At 38.6% G+C, this 15714-nt stretch overlaps 1 protein-coding gene across 1 annotated transcript in view; it reads right to left on the bottom strand.

Annotated features, from left to right (window-relative positions):
* MANBA (mannosidase beta) overlaps nt 1-15714 on the bottom strand; it is a 58454-nt gene that overhangs the window by 21846 nt on the left and 20894 nt on the right. Inside the window, exons 6-10 of the mRNA XM_070948431.1 lie at nt 14773-14948; nt 9825-9935; nt 7751-7902; nt 6853-6970; nt 4447-4533 (exon numbers count right to left, since the gene is read on the bottom strand). Coding sequence (XP_070804532.1) covers nt 4447-4533; nt 6853-6970; nt 7751-7902; nt 9825-9935; nt 14773-14948 — 644 coding nt within the window. The remainder of the gene's footprint in view (nt 1-4446; nt 4534-6852; nt 6971-7750; nt 7903-9824; nt 9936-14772; nt 14949-15714) is intronic.

Raw genomic sequence — 15714 nt, 5'->3', positions numbered from 1 at the left:
AAAGAATGTTCTTTCAAGTAAAAAAAGTATTTGTATAAAATTGCAAATTATTTTTTTTTTAATAAAAAAGTTTTTATTTTCTGATCAAACAAGTATACAATATAAACAATCATTCATACTATCATCAGAAAAAAAGAAAAAAAAATCAATTTGGTAAACTCAATCTTCAACCCCTCCTCACCACCCCCCACCCCCGACTTCCCAGAACAAAAACAGGGCATAGATTTCACCAAACATTCGCTAAAATAAACTAGCTAACTGCAAGATTTAATAACTCCCAAGACCCCTTAACTCCCCTTTTACAATTTCATCAACCTCCCTTTATATAAACACAAAGTAACATGTAATCCAATAACTCTAAGAATTTTAAAACCATTAACAAATCTTAAACATTCAAACCTAAAAACATTTTTCCCCCTCCTACTTTTCTCAAAGTTCAGATATTTTGAAATCTCATAACAAAAAATAAACCTTAGATATTCACTAATTAAATTTCTACATTTTTATAATTAACCATTAGTACATTAACTAGAAAACCAAAAAAGATTAATCAACCATTAATACATCATATTTAAAAATCAATATTCAACTTTATACTTTTTCCCCCTCAGTAGTTATAACACCTAAAACATAATCAATTTAAACCATGAATAGAACAACTGCAAAGCCAAAAAAAAAATAATAATAATCTTCCATTCTTGGTTTCTTATTTTGAAATCTCATAACAAAAAATAAACCTTAGATATTCACTAATTAAATTTCTACATTTTTTAAGTTTCTAAATTTCCCCCCTTCATTATTCCTCCCTCCAATTTTTAAAATTTAAAAGATAATCAACAACATAATTAACCATTAATACATAATCAACCATTAGTACATCATATTTAAAAATCAATATTTAACTTTATACTTTTTCCCCCCTCAGTAGTTATAATACCTACAACATAATCATTTTTAACCATGAGTAGAACAACTACAAAGCCAAAAGAAAAGGTTAATCTTCCATTCTTGCTTTCTTTTTATATTTTTTCCAATCTTTCTGCATCCCTCCTACTTCTATTTTGAGGAGGTTTTTCATTTTAATTTGAGGTTGATATAACTGCAAAAATTGTCCCCTTTTTAAAAAAGTTTCCTCTGATTTAGAGCCCCCAAATCGCCTCTTCATGCTTATATAAATCAGTTCATTCCTTCGTCTGTAAAACCAAAGTTTGTCAAGAGTTTGTGAAGAAAAGTTCAATTGTTTCTTTTCTATTAAATGTATAGATGCCACTGACAAGTCTCCTTCATCTTCTGAAACTTCGAAAGTCTGGTCATTTACTACTTTTTTCCAAACCAAGTCATAATTTTGAAGGATTCTATCAATTTTTCCGAAAAGAGCAGAGAGTAAGCTCGAAAATTCTTGAGAAAATTCTTCCACCCTCTCTGCTGCAATATCTCCTGAGTTGTCATCATGCTCCGTAGTTGTTTTGATTTCCTCAGTCATTTCTGTTGTTATCCCTTTAAGAATTGCTATTTGGTTACTTATAGCTGCAGTATGATTATTCATGGCTTCTTTTATAAATTCTGTAAGTTCTGCATCAAAATCCTTACAACTCTGTAAATCAGACAACTGTTTCGTTTCTGACACCTCCAAATAGCATCCAGCACTTTCAAGATCTCCTTTCTTAGAAGCCATTTTATTTTAAAGAAATTTTCTTTCTTCCCACAACCATAAAATCATAAAGTCAGAGCCATCCTTTTGAGCAGCATTCAGCAATTTCTTTATAAACAATCTTTTCCCAAACAGCTCTTCAAAATCTATTCCAGCAACTTAAAGCCAGTCTCTGAGCACGAGTCTGTTAGCAAAAACTTTTTCTAACTTTCCCTTTTAAAATCGCAACAAAGAAACGCCATCTTAACTTCCAGCTCAGAAAATCCAATTAGAAACATTGTATCCCCGGAGTTAAGTGTTATACTTGCAAAAAGCTTGTCCTCCTGCTTCTGTTCCGCCTGCTTTTTTGAAATCATTTAATCTTCTGTTTGACAGCAGAAATTGGACGCAACACCTAGCTCTGTAAAAAAAAAAAAAAAAAAAACAGAGTCCCCCCGGATCCGGAGCTTCAGTGGGCTGAAAGGGGAGCTCTCACCCTCCTAACCCCTGGAATTAATCCAGGGGTTTTCAGGGAGCTCTACCCTCACCCACCTGCTCTCCTCCCCTTCTTTTCCCAAAGGGGAGATTTTCAAGCCGTTTGACAGCTGATTAACGCTGTCAGAACGGCTCAACGGAATCACGGGGCGGCGGTCTAAAAAGACCGTCAATGGTGCTGCGGAGCCAACCCGGAAGTCCGTCAAAATTGCAAATTATTTATATCAGAAGCATTTGTATGAAAAAGCCTCAAGTCAAACAAAACAAAAGTAATACTTCGAAGACTGGCTTCTTTCAGATGCACCAAGATTGTAACTTCCAGTTGTAGAAAGTTAGCACCCACCCCTCTCCTAGAAGAATGAAATATTCTAGGAAATATTAAAAAGGCAGAATATTATATTTCCCTGGATGAGATAAGGAGAAACATTTTTTTAAAGACAAAGCAGCTCCCTGCAGCTTGCTGCCCCCAGCAGATATTTGGCGCACATTAAGACTGGGCCAGCCTATCTACAAGACAAAAGTCCAATTACTTCTATTGAATCTGCTAGCTAGGCTTATCTCTGATAAATAAATAAATAAATAAATAAACAGAGTATTTAATGTTGTGAAGCTTTTATCAACAGAATGGAAATTTCCAAAGTCACTCCCTGTTAAAGGATTAATCGAGTCATATCTTCTTCCACCAAGGCAAATTATCTGAGCCAAATATGTGTAGAGGCATTGGGGCCATGAATATCAATTATATAATCTGCAGCCAGCAATAAAACACTGCTTTCCTTGTGTGTGTGTGTGTGTGTGTGTGTGTGTGTGTGTGTGTTTTAGAGGGATCAGAATAGTTTAAAGAGGGTTTCTCAAACTCAGACACTCAGAGGAGAATCTTTCTCAGCTGAACACAAAAAAGACATTGTTTATTTAAGCCAGAGAGGCAAAAAGCAACTGAGACTTGCTTATGATAAACTTTGCCTGAAAATCATCCAGGGATTTCAAAGAAATTTTACTGTGGTTATCAGAACCATGATAAGGATCAGGATCAGAACAGAACTCAAACAGGAATGTAGTTTGCAGTCCAATACAGTGAATAGTTTATATCAGGGGTGAAATGCTCCCGGTTCAGACCGGATCGCCTGATCCGGTAGCGATGGCGGCGGGTGGTTCGGAGAACCGGTAGCAAAAATTCCTGCGCCCCCCCGCCCACATGCCCAGTTGAGTCGTGCAATTATCAGAGGCTCTTTTTTTTACTTTTAAAAGCATTTTTTTCTACAACCTCTTCGGCCGAAAAAATGCTTTTAAAAGTAAAAAAAAAAGCCTCTGATGATTGCGCAGCTCAGCTGGGATCGTCAAAGGCTTTTAAAAGAAAAAAAGGGGTTTTTTTTCTTTTAAATTTAATTTAATTTAATTTGATTAATTAAATTTATATTAAATTTTAAAAAAGCCTCTGCTGATCAGGCAACTCAGCTTGGATCGTCAGAGCCTTTTGAAAGCATTTTTTTACAATCTCTTCGCCGAAGAGGTTGTAGAAAAAACGGTTTTAAAAGTAAAAAAAAAAAAAAAAATTGGCCACGTCCACCCAGTCACATTACAACCCCCCCACCACCACCAAGCCACACCCACAGAACCGGTAGTAACAAATTTTAGATTTCACCACTGGCCATAACACACCTTTTTGCTCCATGTTGAAATTAGGTTGGGAAGGATTCCCCATTTCCCATGGAAGCTTTATGGAAATTTTAAGGATGTGACACACAGGATGGAGAGACTTCAGGCTGCATCCAACCACAGAAGAAGAGTTATCTACCTCTGACATAACTGCTCTGTGAATGAGTTTTAAAGAATTTTATTCTACTCTTTCAGTTACTCAACTTCATATCATAGCTTGCCAAGTGGACAGTTAACCATGTTAGATAGAAAGTTTGCATATCCACTGAAATGTATTGGCTGGATCAAGGACGATGGACAATGCGAAGATCATGCAATTAACCGTTTATTAACAACAGCTGGGCTAACTGCCACAGCTATAACTGAAACTGCTTAGAACTCTGCCTGACAGCTCTTATATTGCCAGCTGTCAGGTGGCTTAACCAATCAACGAACATTACTTTAACCAATCAACGAACAGAATGTTACTTCCTACTTCAGCAGACTTAATAACATTGCATCCACCATTAACATCTTCCACACATTGTGGGAAGGAAGGGAATTAACAGTAGAATTGGCCTACTTGGAGCAAGATAGACTTGTCAATAAACCTTCAACTGACAGGAATGTTTACTTTTTTGTGATAGTTTATCATAACCTTCATCCCCATTTAAAGAATACCATACCTGTTGAGTAATTTCTGTTCTTACTGAGTCTAAGTAGTCTTGGTTGGTTGGATAAAGGGCACACGCAAACATAAAGTCTTGCCAAATCTAGAAAATTAAGGGGGAAAAATTGATGTTCAATAAACAACCGGTGTCTTTCTATAAAAGCAGAACATATATTATATCAGTGATTCCAAAATGTTATTTACAAAAAGTATTGGAGCATAACATCCATCAAGGGCATATTAACTAGAGATTATGAAGACTTATTTCACAGATCTGGAGGGCACTGAATCAAGAAAGATTGAGTTAATCTTAACCTTAATGGTTATTTTTTAAAAAAATATTGTCTTCCTCCAAATTTGAAGCTAGGTTCCTGTCACATTTTCTTTAAAATATGCCTCTGAATATAAAGCTTGCACTGCAGGTTTGCAGTATATAAGATAAAATAAAAATACAATAAAGGTTTGTTGTAGCCCAACAAAATTGGGGTAATAAGGGGATTCGTTAGCATTATAAAGTGGAAAAAGCTACATACAGTAATATAAAGTAATGATGAAAAAATGATGGCTTAATTGTTGTCAAACATCCTACAGCCCTCATAGTCTTTAGCCTGAATACAAAAAGGAAACATGGTTTGTTTCCTCAACAAGCAATTGGGTAGAATATGACATAAATAAAAATGCCTAAGGCAGCCATTCCCTATTTGACGTCCTCTAAATGTATGGAAACTACAACTCCCAGATTTCTTCCATGTTTGTGGGAATTGAAACTCAACACATTTGGAATAAACAAAGTTTACAAAACCTTGGATTGAGGCTTACTTTCTATGGAAGCCACACATTCAGAAAACAGGCAAAAGCTTGTGAATACCTGTCCCAGTATTCCCTCTTTGGAATGATTGTTCCTCATAAAACAAAGTTTTTTTTATTATAGAAACAGCAAAAATAGTTATCCCCACAAGATACACACACAGATAATATTTTGAAATAACAGAAGCGTCAAGTAATCAAGTATGGATTCTGCACGGAAAGAGAAGGACAGGTGACACTCAAAACAGGCTCTAAATTCTTTAAGATAAACTGTACACTTGTTGCACCAGGTTCAAACTTGCTAGAGGGAAGAGTTAGAGGAAGGGGAGAGCAAGAAGAATAATGGTATTTGGATGTGATCCAAAGAGCCCAAGGTGGGAGCTGAAATTTCACCTGACTATAAAATCTAAAGAAATGAACTTATAGGCTATAACTCAAGATTTCAGAGATACGATTTATCTGCAGTTTCAAGCAGGTGTCTTTCTCCTAATCATACTTCTACATATATGTGCATGTATGTAGATATAGATATACCCTTCTTTTTTTAAAAAAAAAAAGAGGGGGGGTTTAAACTTTCTGAGTTTGGTGTCAAGCCAGAACTCTGTGTAGGCTTTTTTTAAAGAAAAAGTATTATTTGCTTTCTAAAATAAGAAATTTCAAAATAGTCTAAAGCTTTCAATTATCTTTTGATGCGTAAATTATATTTTACAGCATTTGGACTTCAACATACCTGTGGAATCCTTGGAGCTCTCTGAGCTTGGTTTTTTAATTGCAGATGTTTTGCTACCAGACTTGTTGAAGGTGTTACCTACCTTGCAAAACATTTGCAAGCAAACAACCAAGCTCAGAGAGCAACAAAGATTTCATAAGTGAACCCTGAGTTATATATACTCTCTTCTATTGGTCTTAACTTAATTTGGCAGTTCAAGTCTCACCAAGCTCAAAGTTGACTCAGCCTTTCATCCTTCCAAGGTCGGTAAAATGAGGACCCAGATTGTTGGGGGCAAAGCAACAAGAGGGCTATAAAGCACTGTGAAGCAGTATATAAGTCTAAGTGCTATTGATATTGCTATTAATATATCTCAAAAGTCAAAAAGAACCATCACAGTGAGCATTTAATAATAATACACATTAGAAACCACACATATTTTAGATACCAAGAAGACCAAAACTAAACAGGAAACATGAACAGTTCCTCATGCTTCTCATTCTCCTACTTCTGCATTTTTCTACTCAGTTACTTTTGGTTTTATTTCTTTTGCATTTTCCAGACCAGGGAGACATATGAATTGTTGAAGTGTGCAATCTTTCCCACATGAGCATAGATTCAGTAAACTAAAAGAACCAGGGGTTTCTGTTTCTTCAGCATATTCACAAACTGATTAATCTGGCTAAACATGCCCACACTGGTGCATTAGATACACAGTGCTAAATTTTAGATCTGTTCCAGTAGAATTCACCTTCCATCTCCTGGCTTAAGCTGTTACCTGTGATTTTACTACAGGAATGGGCAACTATTGTGCAGCCAAAGGCTATGCTTAATTTAGAAAATAATATTTGGGCTACTACATTTGAAGTCAGTTGCTGCTACCGAATAGTGGTTTGGGGGATTTACCATGATTCCTAGTTCATCACAGATCTCATAGAATTCATCTTGCTCATATAGGCCTCCTCCCCAAACTCGAAGTATATTCATATTGGCATCAACTGTTGACTGCAATAAGAGCCGTAACCTATCAAGAAAAAGCAAGAGTTCAATCTTACTAAGCAGCAAATCTACCTGTAGAAAAACATAAGGAAGTAGCAAATATTTCATTTGAAAGCATGCACATAATTCACTGGTGAATTTTGCTCTTTATATTTGGGCACTGAATTATTCCCTGAGCAGCACGGAACTGAAGGAAAGATACTTGGCTATCATATTTTCTGGGTTGTCCCAAAGATGCTACTAATTTAACATTTTCAAAAGGCAACTGGACTTTGTTTTTCTTTGAAGATGTTTCGCTTGTCATCCAAGAAGCTTCTTCAGTTCTGAACTGAAAAACTGAAGAACTGAAGAAGTTTCTTGGATGAGAAGTGAAATGTCTTCAAAGTTGCCTTTTGAAAAAGCATGGGACAACCATGACCAGATTCTGAATGACTCAGGATCTCCACGGACATATTTTCTGGATGTTGCCATCTAGAAATGAAATTAATCTTTGCAAGCTGCTATTTTCATTCTTCTTTCAAAGAAACAGTAGCATGAAAAAAAAAGGGGGGGGGAAATCACCCACTGATTGCCAGAACTTTCAAAAGATCTTTTGTTTTAATGTGTTCCTTTCCCTTTAAGAACTCTGTAATATATCTTATTTCTAGAATGCCAGAATTACTTATCTTCTATTAGAAAGAAATATTAACATTTCCACACAACTGTTTCAAAACTGTTCCAACATTCTCCAACCTTCAATCAAGTAGATGCCTCTATAGACAAATTTCCTATAGCGAACATCTAAAAAACATTTGTTCAAACTCACATTTTAGAGTTCACTTTGTCAGTAAAAGAATCAGCCGGAATCCAGTTGGAGCCTTTCATAAAAATGGGCAGTCCATTTATTTGGAAATAAAAACTCAAACCGGGCGAATCAGGAATAGGTTCCTCTATCAGTTCTACTGTCCGAAAATAAACCTGGGAAAAATGAAAATTTGGACATACTTGAGAAAACTCTTTAGCTTTAAGATGTATGATTTGAATATTCTCCTCCTCAAAACCACCATGTGAAATATAATGCAACCTGAAATAAGAAAGATATGAGGTTGGATTAAATTGGAATCAGTTGGAAATGGAACCTAAAACTACACACTGCCGGAAAATTCTAAGATTTCTGCTTGAATCTGCTGATTCTTTTTCAACAAAGAAAATATGTTTTTTCTATGAACATCTATGCAGTTTGCTTACAGGGTAATATGGGGTAATGTAATGTAAATTCAGGGTAATTTAATGAATCAACTAAACAACGTATTTATTACAATCAGACTGCATTCACAGAGAAACTACAGAAATCCTAGGACAGATTTAAAAGGATCACAAATTTTTTTCTCCAGCCACTACTTCTGATTCAAATTACAGTTCAAGAAAAAAAAAAACAGTTCTGCTATGGAAAAAGGAACCTAAAGTTTTTGTTGGCAACTTTAAAGGAGCAGCTGGGTAAATTTGAGATTATCCCAATTCATTATACAGTGACTTTCTAAATTACAGCCTTCTGCAAGAGCCTTTTCCTTCCAGATGGGTTGATCTACCATTCCCATAATTCCCAGCCAGCATAGCCACTGGCTGTGTGTGATGAGAATGGCAGTCAAAAATATTAGGAGAGCAATGGCTTGAAAAGACAAGATAATTTGGGGGAGACTGTTCCCTACAGCTACGATCCATCCCCGAAGTATAACCATTCAAGAATAAAGACCCAAACACACACATAGTAACAAAAGTATTACTTCTTTAACAGGTATTGTAGAAATAAATCACTCCATGATAACAAGATGCTGCCAATCACAACAGCAATAGTGAAACAATCATTTTATAATATTTTTAATCATCTGTCTTTGCCTTTCCATTAATATTATTGCACAAAGTGGCAATAAATAACACCAAAGAACATTAAATGTAAAAAATAATATCATGGGGCCATTTCTAGAGATATTCCAGTAGTTGAATGCAATGTTTTCAAAGACCACATTCTTAGTGGGTAACCTGGTGTCTAGTTGGATGAAAAGAAGGACTAGGGGTGACCTGATAGCAATGTTCCGATATCTCAGGAGCTGCCACATATTCTCCAAAGCAACTGAAGGCAGGTCAAGAAGCAATTGATGGAAACCAATCAAGGAGAGAAGCAACTTAGAACTAAGAAGAATTTTCCTGATAGAACAATTAATCAGTTGAACAACTTTCCTCCAGCAATTGTGTATGCTCCAACACAGGAAGTTTTTAAGAAGAGATTGGACAACCATTTGTCTGAAGTGGTATAGGGTTTCCTGCCTGAGCAGGGAATTGGACTAGAAGACCTCCAAGGTCCCTTCCAACTCTGTTTTTCTGTTATATGCAGTATTCCACCATTTCTTTATGGTCCACAGAGGCATTCAAGAAACCTGCCTGATTTTCTCACTGATCAAGTTATTGGCCTGATCAAATGTCCTGCAAGAAACAAAGTGATGAATTTCCAGTACCATCCAAAATATCAGATATTTCACGAGAAAAGGAAATCTATTTCCTTTCAGGGACTCTGCTGATATTGATGGACAGACGGGGAATCTAAGATCAAATGTAGCCATTAATTCACAACCTTATCCTTAACACAGGTAGGTTGCAAAATGAAAATATTAAAACAGACACGAATATTTAAGCAACACTGGACAATATGTTAATGTGTGTATAATTGAGGAGGGTACAGTTCAGGCTCCACCCATCCATTTCAACATTACACGTGCCAAAATCTTGCAAGATGTAGTGATTCTTTGACTATTAATATAGTACAATCTATGAATCCAGTCACAAAGGCTATGAAAGAGACAATTGTATGTCATACCTATTGCTAAGTAGAAGATCTCACATACCTTCCAATGTTTTATGATCTTGTATTCTTCCTGCATAATGAACATTGCTGTCATGTTGTATCCAGGCTGATTTCCATGTCCAGATGGCCACCAAAGTTCCACTGGCACACTCTTTATAAACCCACACCAGGTAAAGAAAGAAATATGTTATGATGAAAACCTAAACAGAACTTCATTTAACTCATAGAGAACTGTTCCTTGAACAAACAACATCCTTAAATATTCCTTGAATGATGGACTAAGAGCTAACAATATGACAAAGCAACCCTTCCAGACGACCCAATTATCTGCAATAGATATTAGTGATATAAGAATTCCATTTTAGTCAGAATTTATATACTAAAGAGTTATTACTTTATGTCAATTTAAATATTACATATAAAAAACCAAAGGTACAAGACCATCATCTAAAATGCATGCTCAATTCAAAATTTCCTCAAAATCTTACATGATCAGTGACCATTATTTATTTCAGTTTAGGAAAATGAAATCCAAGTCAATATACAAAACAGATATTATCTTTACAAGGCAGAGAATATTCACCGTAGAATTCAGAACCTATTTCAAACATTCTAATAGTTACAAAGTTATTAGCACCATTAAACCAATTTAAAAAAAAAGATTTGTGAGACAAAGGAAGAAATTCAACATCAGCGTATATGTACAGTACTGGGTCATTCTAACAACACTTAATAACTGTTTCCTGCATTCCTTAAAATAAATAATCAGATGTGGGTATAGTTGGTGCCATTCCCCAGCAACAAAATATTGCCCAAGAATGGTTGCCTTGAACTAGGTCAGGAGTGTCAAACTTGATTTGATTGAGGGCCGCATCAGGGTTGTGTTTGACCTTGGGGGGATGGGGGGCGTGGCCAGCTCGATGTCACTTGTGTGATCAAATGCCACTTTTGCTAGTAGTTTGTTTTGCTAGCACTCTGCCAGCGAAAACAGAGCTCATAAGGGGCGCACACAGCCCTCCCGGGCTCTGTTTTCAGCTGCAATGGCCTCCTGCAGCCCTCTGCCAGCAAAAAGGGAGCCTGTGAAGACCGCGCACGGCCCTCACGAGCTCCGTTTTCACTGGCAAAGGGCTGCAGGAGGCAGTCTCAGCCAAATATGGAGCTTGTGAGGGCCGCATGCAGCCCTCATGAGCTCCGTTTTCACTGGCAGAGGCACCACAGGCCGGTCCGCTGTTTCCAGAGGCCAGATCTAAGCACCCCACGGGCCAGATGTAGCCCATGGACCTTGAGTTTGACACCCTTGAACTAGGTGATCAGTGCAGCCAGCTGGCCTGGGGTGAAAAATCTCTGTAGGTTCCATTAGGATCAGTCATAAACTATTGTCTGCTAGCAAGTGATTGACTAAGAACCAATTGTTGACTTCCTGCTGCTAAAGGCAACAGAAACAAATAAACTGATATAGGGTCCAGTGGGAGATGTGGAAAAAAAGCTTATAGCTTTTATCTTTCTTCCAGCAACTCTTAAACCTGAGCTAGACTTTAGTCTCAGGGAGTAAGTTCCTTTTCAAGTACTGTAATAGCATTTAAGCCCAGCTTAATTGTCTCTCTTTTGATCACCTGGCATTATGAATAATAAGCTCCATGCTGAGAATCTGGAAATGTATATTAGCATCAAAGAAGAATGTACCAAAACATCATACATGCTTTTCTTCCTCGGCTACTCTATCCTGCCTCACAAGTTGCCATCTGAAGTAATTTTAGAATGATGACGTAGGGTTCAGAGAATTTGGAGGAGGAATATGATAGGGATAGGTTGGTATTAGGTAAGATGCCAGTCTAGAAAGCAGGAGACTGCAAATTCTAGGCCTCCTTTAGGCATCAAAGCTGGCCGGGTGACTTTGGACCAGTTATTCTCTCTCAGCCCAACCCATATTTGCTGTAATAATAATAATAAAAGCTAAATACCATAAGCAAAGGCATGAGTGCCTCATTAAAAACAAAATATCCTCCAAATCCAACATCTCATGTGTATTTATTTTATAAGATTTTAACCATTAAAAATAATTAAAATACTATATAAAAAAATCATTTTAATTTGGGTGTCCTTAGAAAGTATAAGGGTACTACAACCACTATACCAGGGATGTCAAACTCAAGGCCCGGAGACTGGATCCGGCCTGCAGGGTACTCAGATCTGGCCCACAGGGCAGCCCTAGAAACAGCAAAGGACCTCCCCGTGGTGCCTCTGCCAGCGAAAATGGAGCCTGGGAGGGCCACATGCGGCCATCCCTGGCTCTATTTTCATTGGCCAGAGGGCAACAGGAGGCCGTTGCAGTTGAAAATGGAACTCTGGAACCCGCTTTCACTGGCAGAGCGCTAGGGTCACCACAGACGCCTCCAACACGAGTGACATCAAGCTGGCCATGCCCACTCTGGCCATGCCCACCCTGCCCCCAAGGCCAGACACAACCCTGATGCGGTCCTCAATGAAATCAAGTTTGACACCCCTGCACTACACTGTTAACTCCTGGACTACACACTGTCTGAGGTCCTCACAGCACTACACAAGATTATTGTTGTTGGACCCTGGGATATCATGCAACTCATTCTATTAGAAGTCCCAACCAGCTGTCACAGCAAATCATCTTGCAACTTTTCATATGCGAAGTTCATTATAGGTTTCCATCCTGACATGCTATATATTTTTTTTTTTGATAAAACCTGTGTACAAGTTCCCAGGTGACTCACCCAACTCTGTTCACAATTACTGTAGCATTCCCTTAACCTAGTGCCCTTCCGATAGATCAGGTTACATCAAAATCCTTAGGTAGCATAACTTTTGTCTATCTATGGATCAACGCCACTCCTTTTTCTAAGTATAACATTTAACAGTGAACACTATTTTTTTTAATACAGTTGTTTGTTTTAGGCAGAAGCGTTTGCCTCTTGTATGTAAAGTAAATCCTGATGCAAAATTTTAACCCTGAAAAAGTTATGAGATATGCCTGAACATTTTAAATGAATAGATGTCAAACATGTGAATAGTCAATAGTCTGGATATTTCCCATACAACAACTAGAGAAGAAACATTTAAACAATCCAGTTTGTTGTGTCTATTACCAAGGCATTACATCGTAAAGCCACTAATGTTTTACCTTTCATTATCTGGGATTACATCAAGCAGGAAGCATGCAAGGGTACATGAATTCTTAGCAGAGAGCATAAAGCATTACTAATATGCCTCTTTCATTCTGCAGCATAAAATAGAGAATGGCATAGAAGCACAGCCATTGGCTGTTAGTGATGTCACATCCTCATTCATCCATTTGCTACTCCTTTGCTGGAAAACACCAAATATATTTAACTTGGGTAAGAAGTGAGGGGGAGAGAGAAAAATTTATACCATTTTGGAGGGCCTCAAATCGTTTGAGCAACCTTGTCTTTGGCACTCTTCCCAGGAATAAATTGTAGTTGCTTTTTTAAAAAAAATATGTGTTCTGTGATTTAATACGTCAAATCCACAGAGCAACATCAACTGCAGGTACAGGTTTTCTATGCTATATAAATTTCATTTCTGAGTGCTTCATCACAAGAGCATGCAAAGGATCAGGGAAAATGGGACTGCTAAGCAACAAATGTGTTATTATAATGGAACAACAAATGTGTTATTATAATCATAGGACTTATCTGCTAAGGCTGCCAAATGGTTTTAAATCTGTTCTCTTAAATGGAACTTCTGAAGCAAATTGGTTTGTCCTATTCTGCAAGACTCCATGAAGGCTTGTCTGACAGTTAAACTGTAGATTAAATTGTGACTAAAGACATCATATTAAGTAATACAAAGCCACGTATGGTTCAAATGGAGGGGGCTTTATGTGGTTTATTTTCCTGGTTGGCCTGTGGGCATAAGAGGAGCCTGGAAGAACCACAAAGTAGATCCATTCCAGCTGCAGTATATTCTGTTGCTTCATCTTTTTTTCATGCCCTCCTTTTGGGAGGGTAGAAAGCTAAAATCAGGATACAAGGTCGAGAGAGAGAGAGAGATCCTGTCTTGATCCAGTAATAGCAATAGCAATAGCACTTAAGACTTATATACCACTTTACAATGCTTTACAGCCCTCTCTAAGCGGTTTACAGAGTCAGCATATTGCCCCCAACAATCTGGCTCCTCATTTGACCCATCTCAGAAGGATGGAAGGCTAAGTCAACTTTGAGCCTGGTGAGATTTGAACTGCCAAATTGCAGGCAGCCGGCAGTCAACAGAAGTAGCCTGCAGTACTGCATTCTAACCACTGCGCCACTGTGGCTCAGTAATGATCAGAATGCTGTAGTGCGGTGTTTCTCAACCTTGGTAGCTTGAAGATGGGTGGACTTCAACTCCCAGAATCCCCCAGCCAGCAGCACTGTATCAGCGCTGTATCAGGGTTGTGTTTGAGCTTGGGGGGGGGGGCAGAGTGAGCATGGCTAGCTCAATATCACTCGTGTCAGGGGCACCAGTGGTGGCCTGAGTGCTCTGCCAGCCAAAACAAGCTCCCGAGCTCTGTTTTTGGCTGTGACGGCCTTCTGCAACCCTCTGCCAGAGAAAACGGAGCTCAGGAGAGCCCTCCCGAGCTCTGTTTTCACTAGCAGAGGCAGCGTGGGCCGGTCCTTTGCTGATTTTGGGTGGCCCCATGGGCCAGATCTAAGTACCTTGTGGGCCGGATCCGGCCCCGGGCTTTGAGTTTGACACCCCTGATCTAGATTCTAGGTCAAACTATATTTTCCCAGGCAACCACAGAAGCAAGAGCTTACAACCTGGAAAAGTCCTAGTTCTTTCTCAACTAATACTTTAAATTCAACAGAAGGATTAAAATGACGCCGAAAATGGGGTATAAAATCAGTTAACGTTTGTCTAGATTGTGTTTGCTGACATGGTTTTCAGTATGCACCAATATGGTGCACTGATTTTCACACAGAAGAAAACTCTCCACATGCAACCGATGTGATGCTCACCTTACTGATATTTATGAGCAATGCAATAGTGCCTTCTCCAGGAAGAAGTTGCCCAGTGAACACCTGCTGGATCTTCAACTCAGGAATGTCCACAGCCACAAATCCAGCAATTGGCTTTTTGCTGACAACATCAAACTTTGACTCTATCTGAAGGTGCCACTGATGAATATCTCGCTCTAGACAAAAATAAAAACAAGAAGGTTGGTTGCTGGTAGACATGAAACATGATGCTTCTTTTACGTACTCTGTTATGTCAAAATGGTCTTCCTGATCTGGTATCCTCTAGGGGTGATGGACCATCATGCCCAGTTGGAGATGGAGACTGCAGGTGAGGTGCACTGCTTTTTCTTGGTTAATAAACAGTTTGCCTTTCGATGGTCTGGCAATGGCCACACTCCAATAATAACAGGTGAAGTCAGAACAAAAATATCAGCCGCTGCCATTGACTTCCCTCTTCAAGCAAGTATTGGAAAATTAGATTCATGCACCCGAGATGCTCATCCATTGACCAGTAATAATAGATTGAGACATAGAAGATAAATGCTATATCAAGACTATTAGTGTTGTGGCCCGTCAGCGGCCTGTGTGGATTGTAGCTGATTCTGACAGCGAGGAGGCTGGTGTGGTGCTGCGCCAGCAGCCTGTGCAGCTGGCACCCGAGTCAGATAATGAGGGGGCTGGAGAAGATGTGGTGCCAGAGGCATGGATTCAGCCAGGGCCTTCAGAACCTCCAGAAACTACTTTAAGTGAAGAGGATGAAGAGGGGGAGCCTCTTCTCGATGCACAGGCGTGCAGAGCTGCCAAAAGGCAGGAGTGGCTCCTCAGGAGGAGGTCTCCTCGAGAATAAGGCTTGGGGCTAATTGGCCACTCCCTTAGCCTATTTAAGGAGGAACGCCAACTGAAGCAAATTGTAGGGAACAATTTTAGTTCATTCTCCTCCGC

The sequence above is a fragment of the Pituophis catenifer genome, unplaced genomic scaffold, assembly GCF_029215685.1.
Source record: "Pituophis catenifer annectens isolate HBS135680 unplaced genomic scaffold, rPitCat1.0.hap2 SCAF_8, whole genome shotgun sequence".
Lineage (NCBI taxonomy): Eukaryota > Metazoa > Chordata > Lepidosauria > Squamata > Colubridae > Pituophis > Pituophis catenifer.
This window is presented reverse-complemented; position numbering and strand designations above follow the sequence as displayed.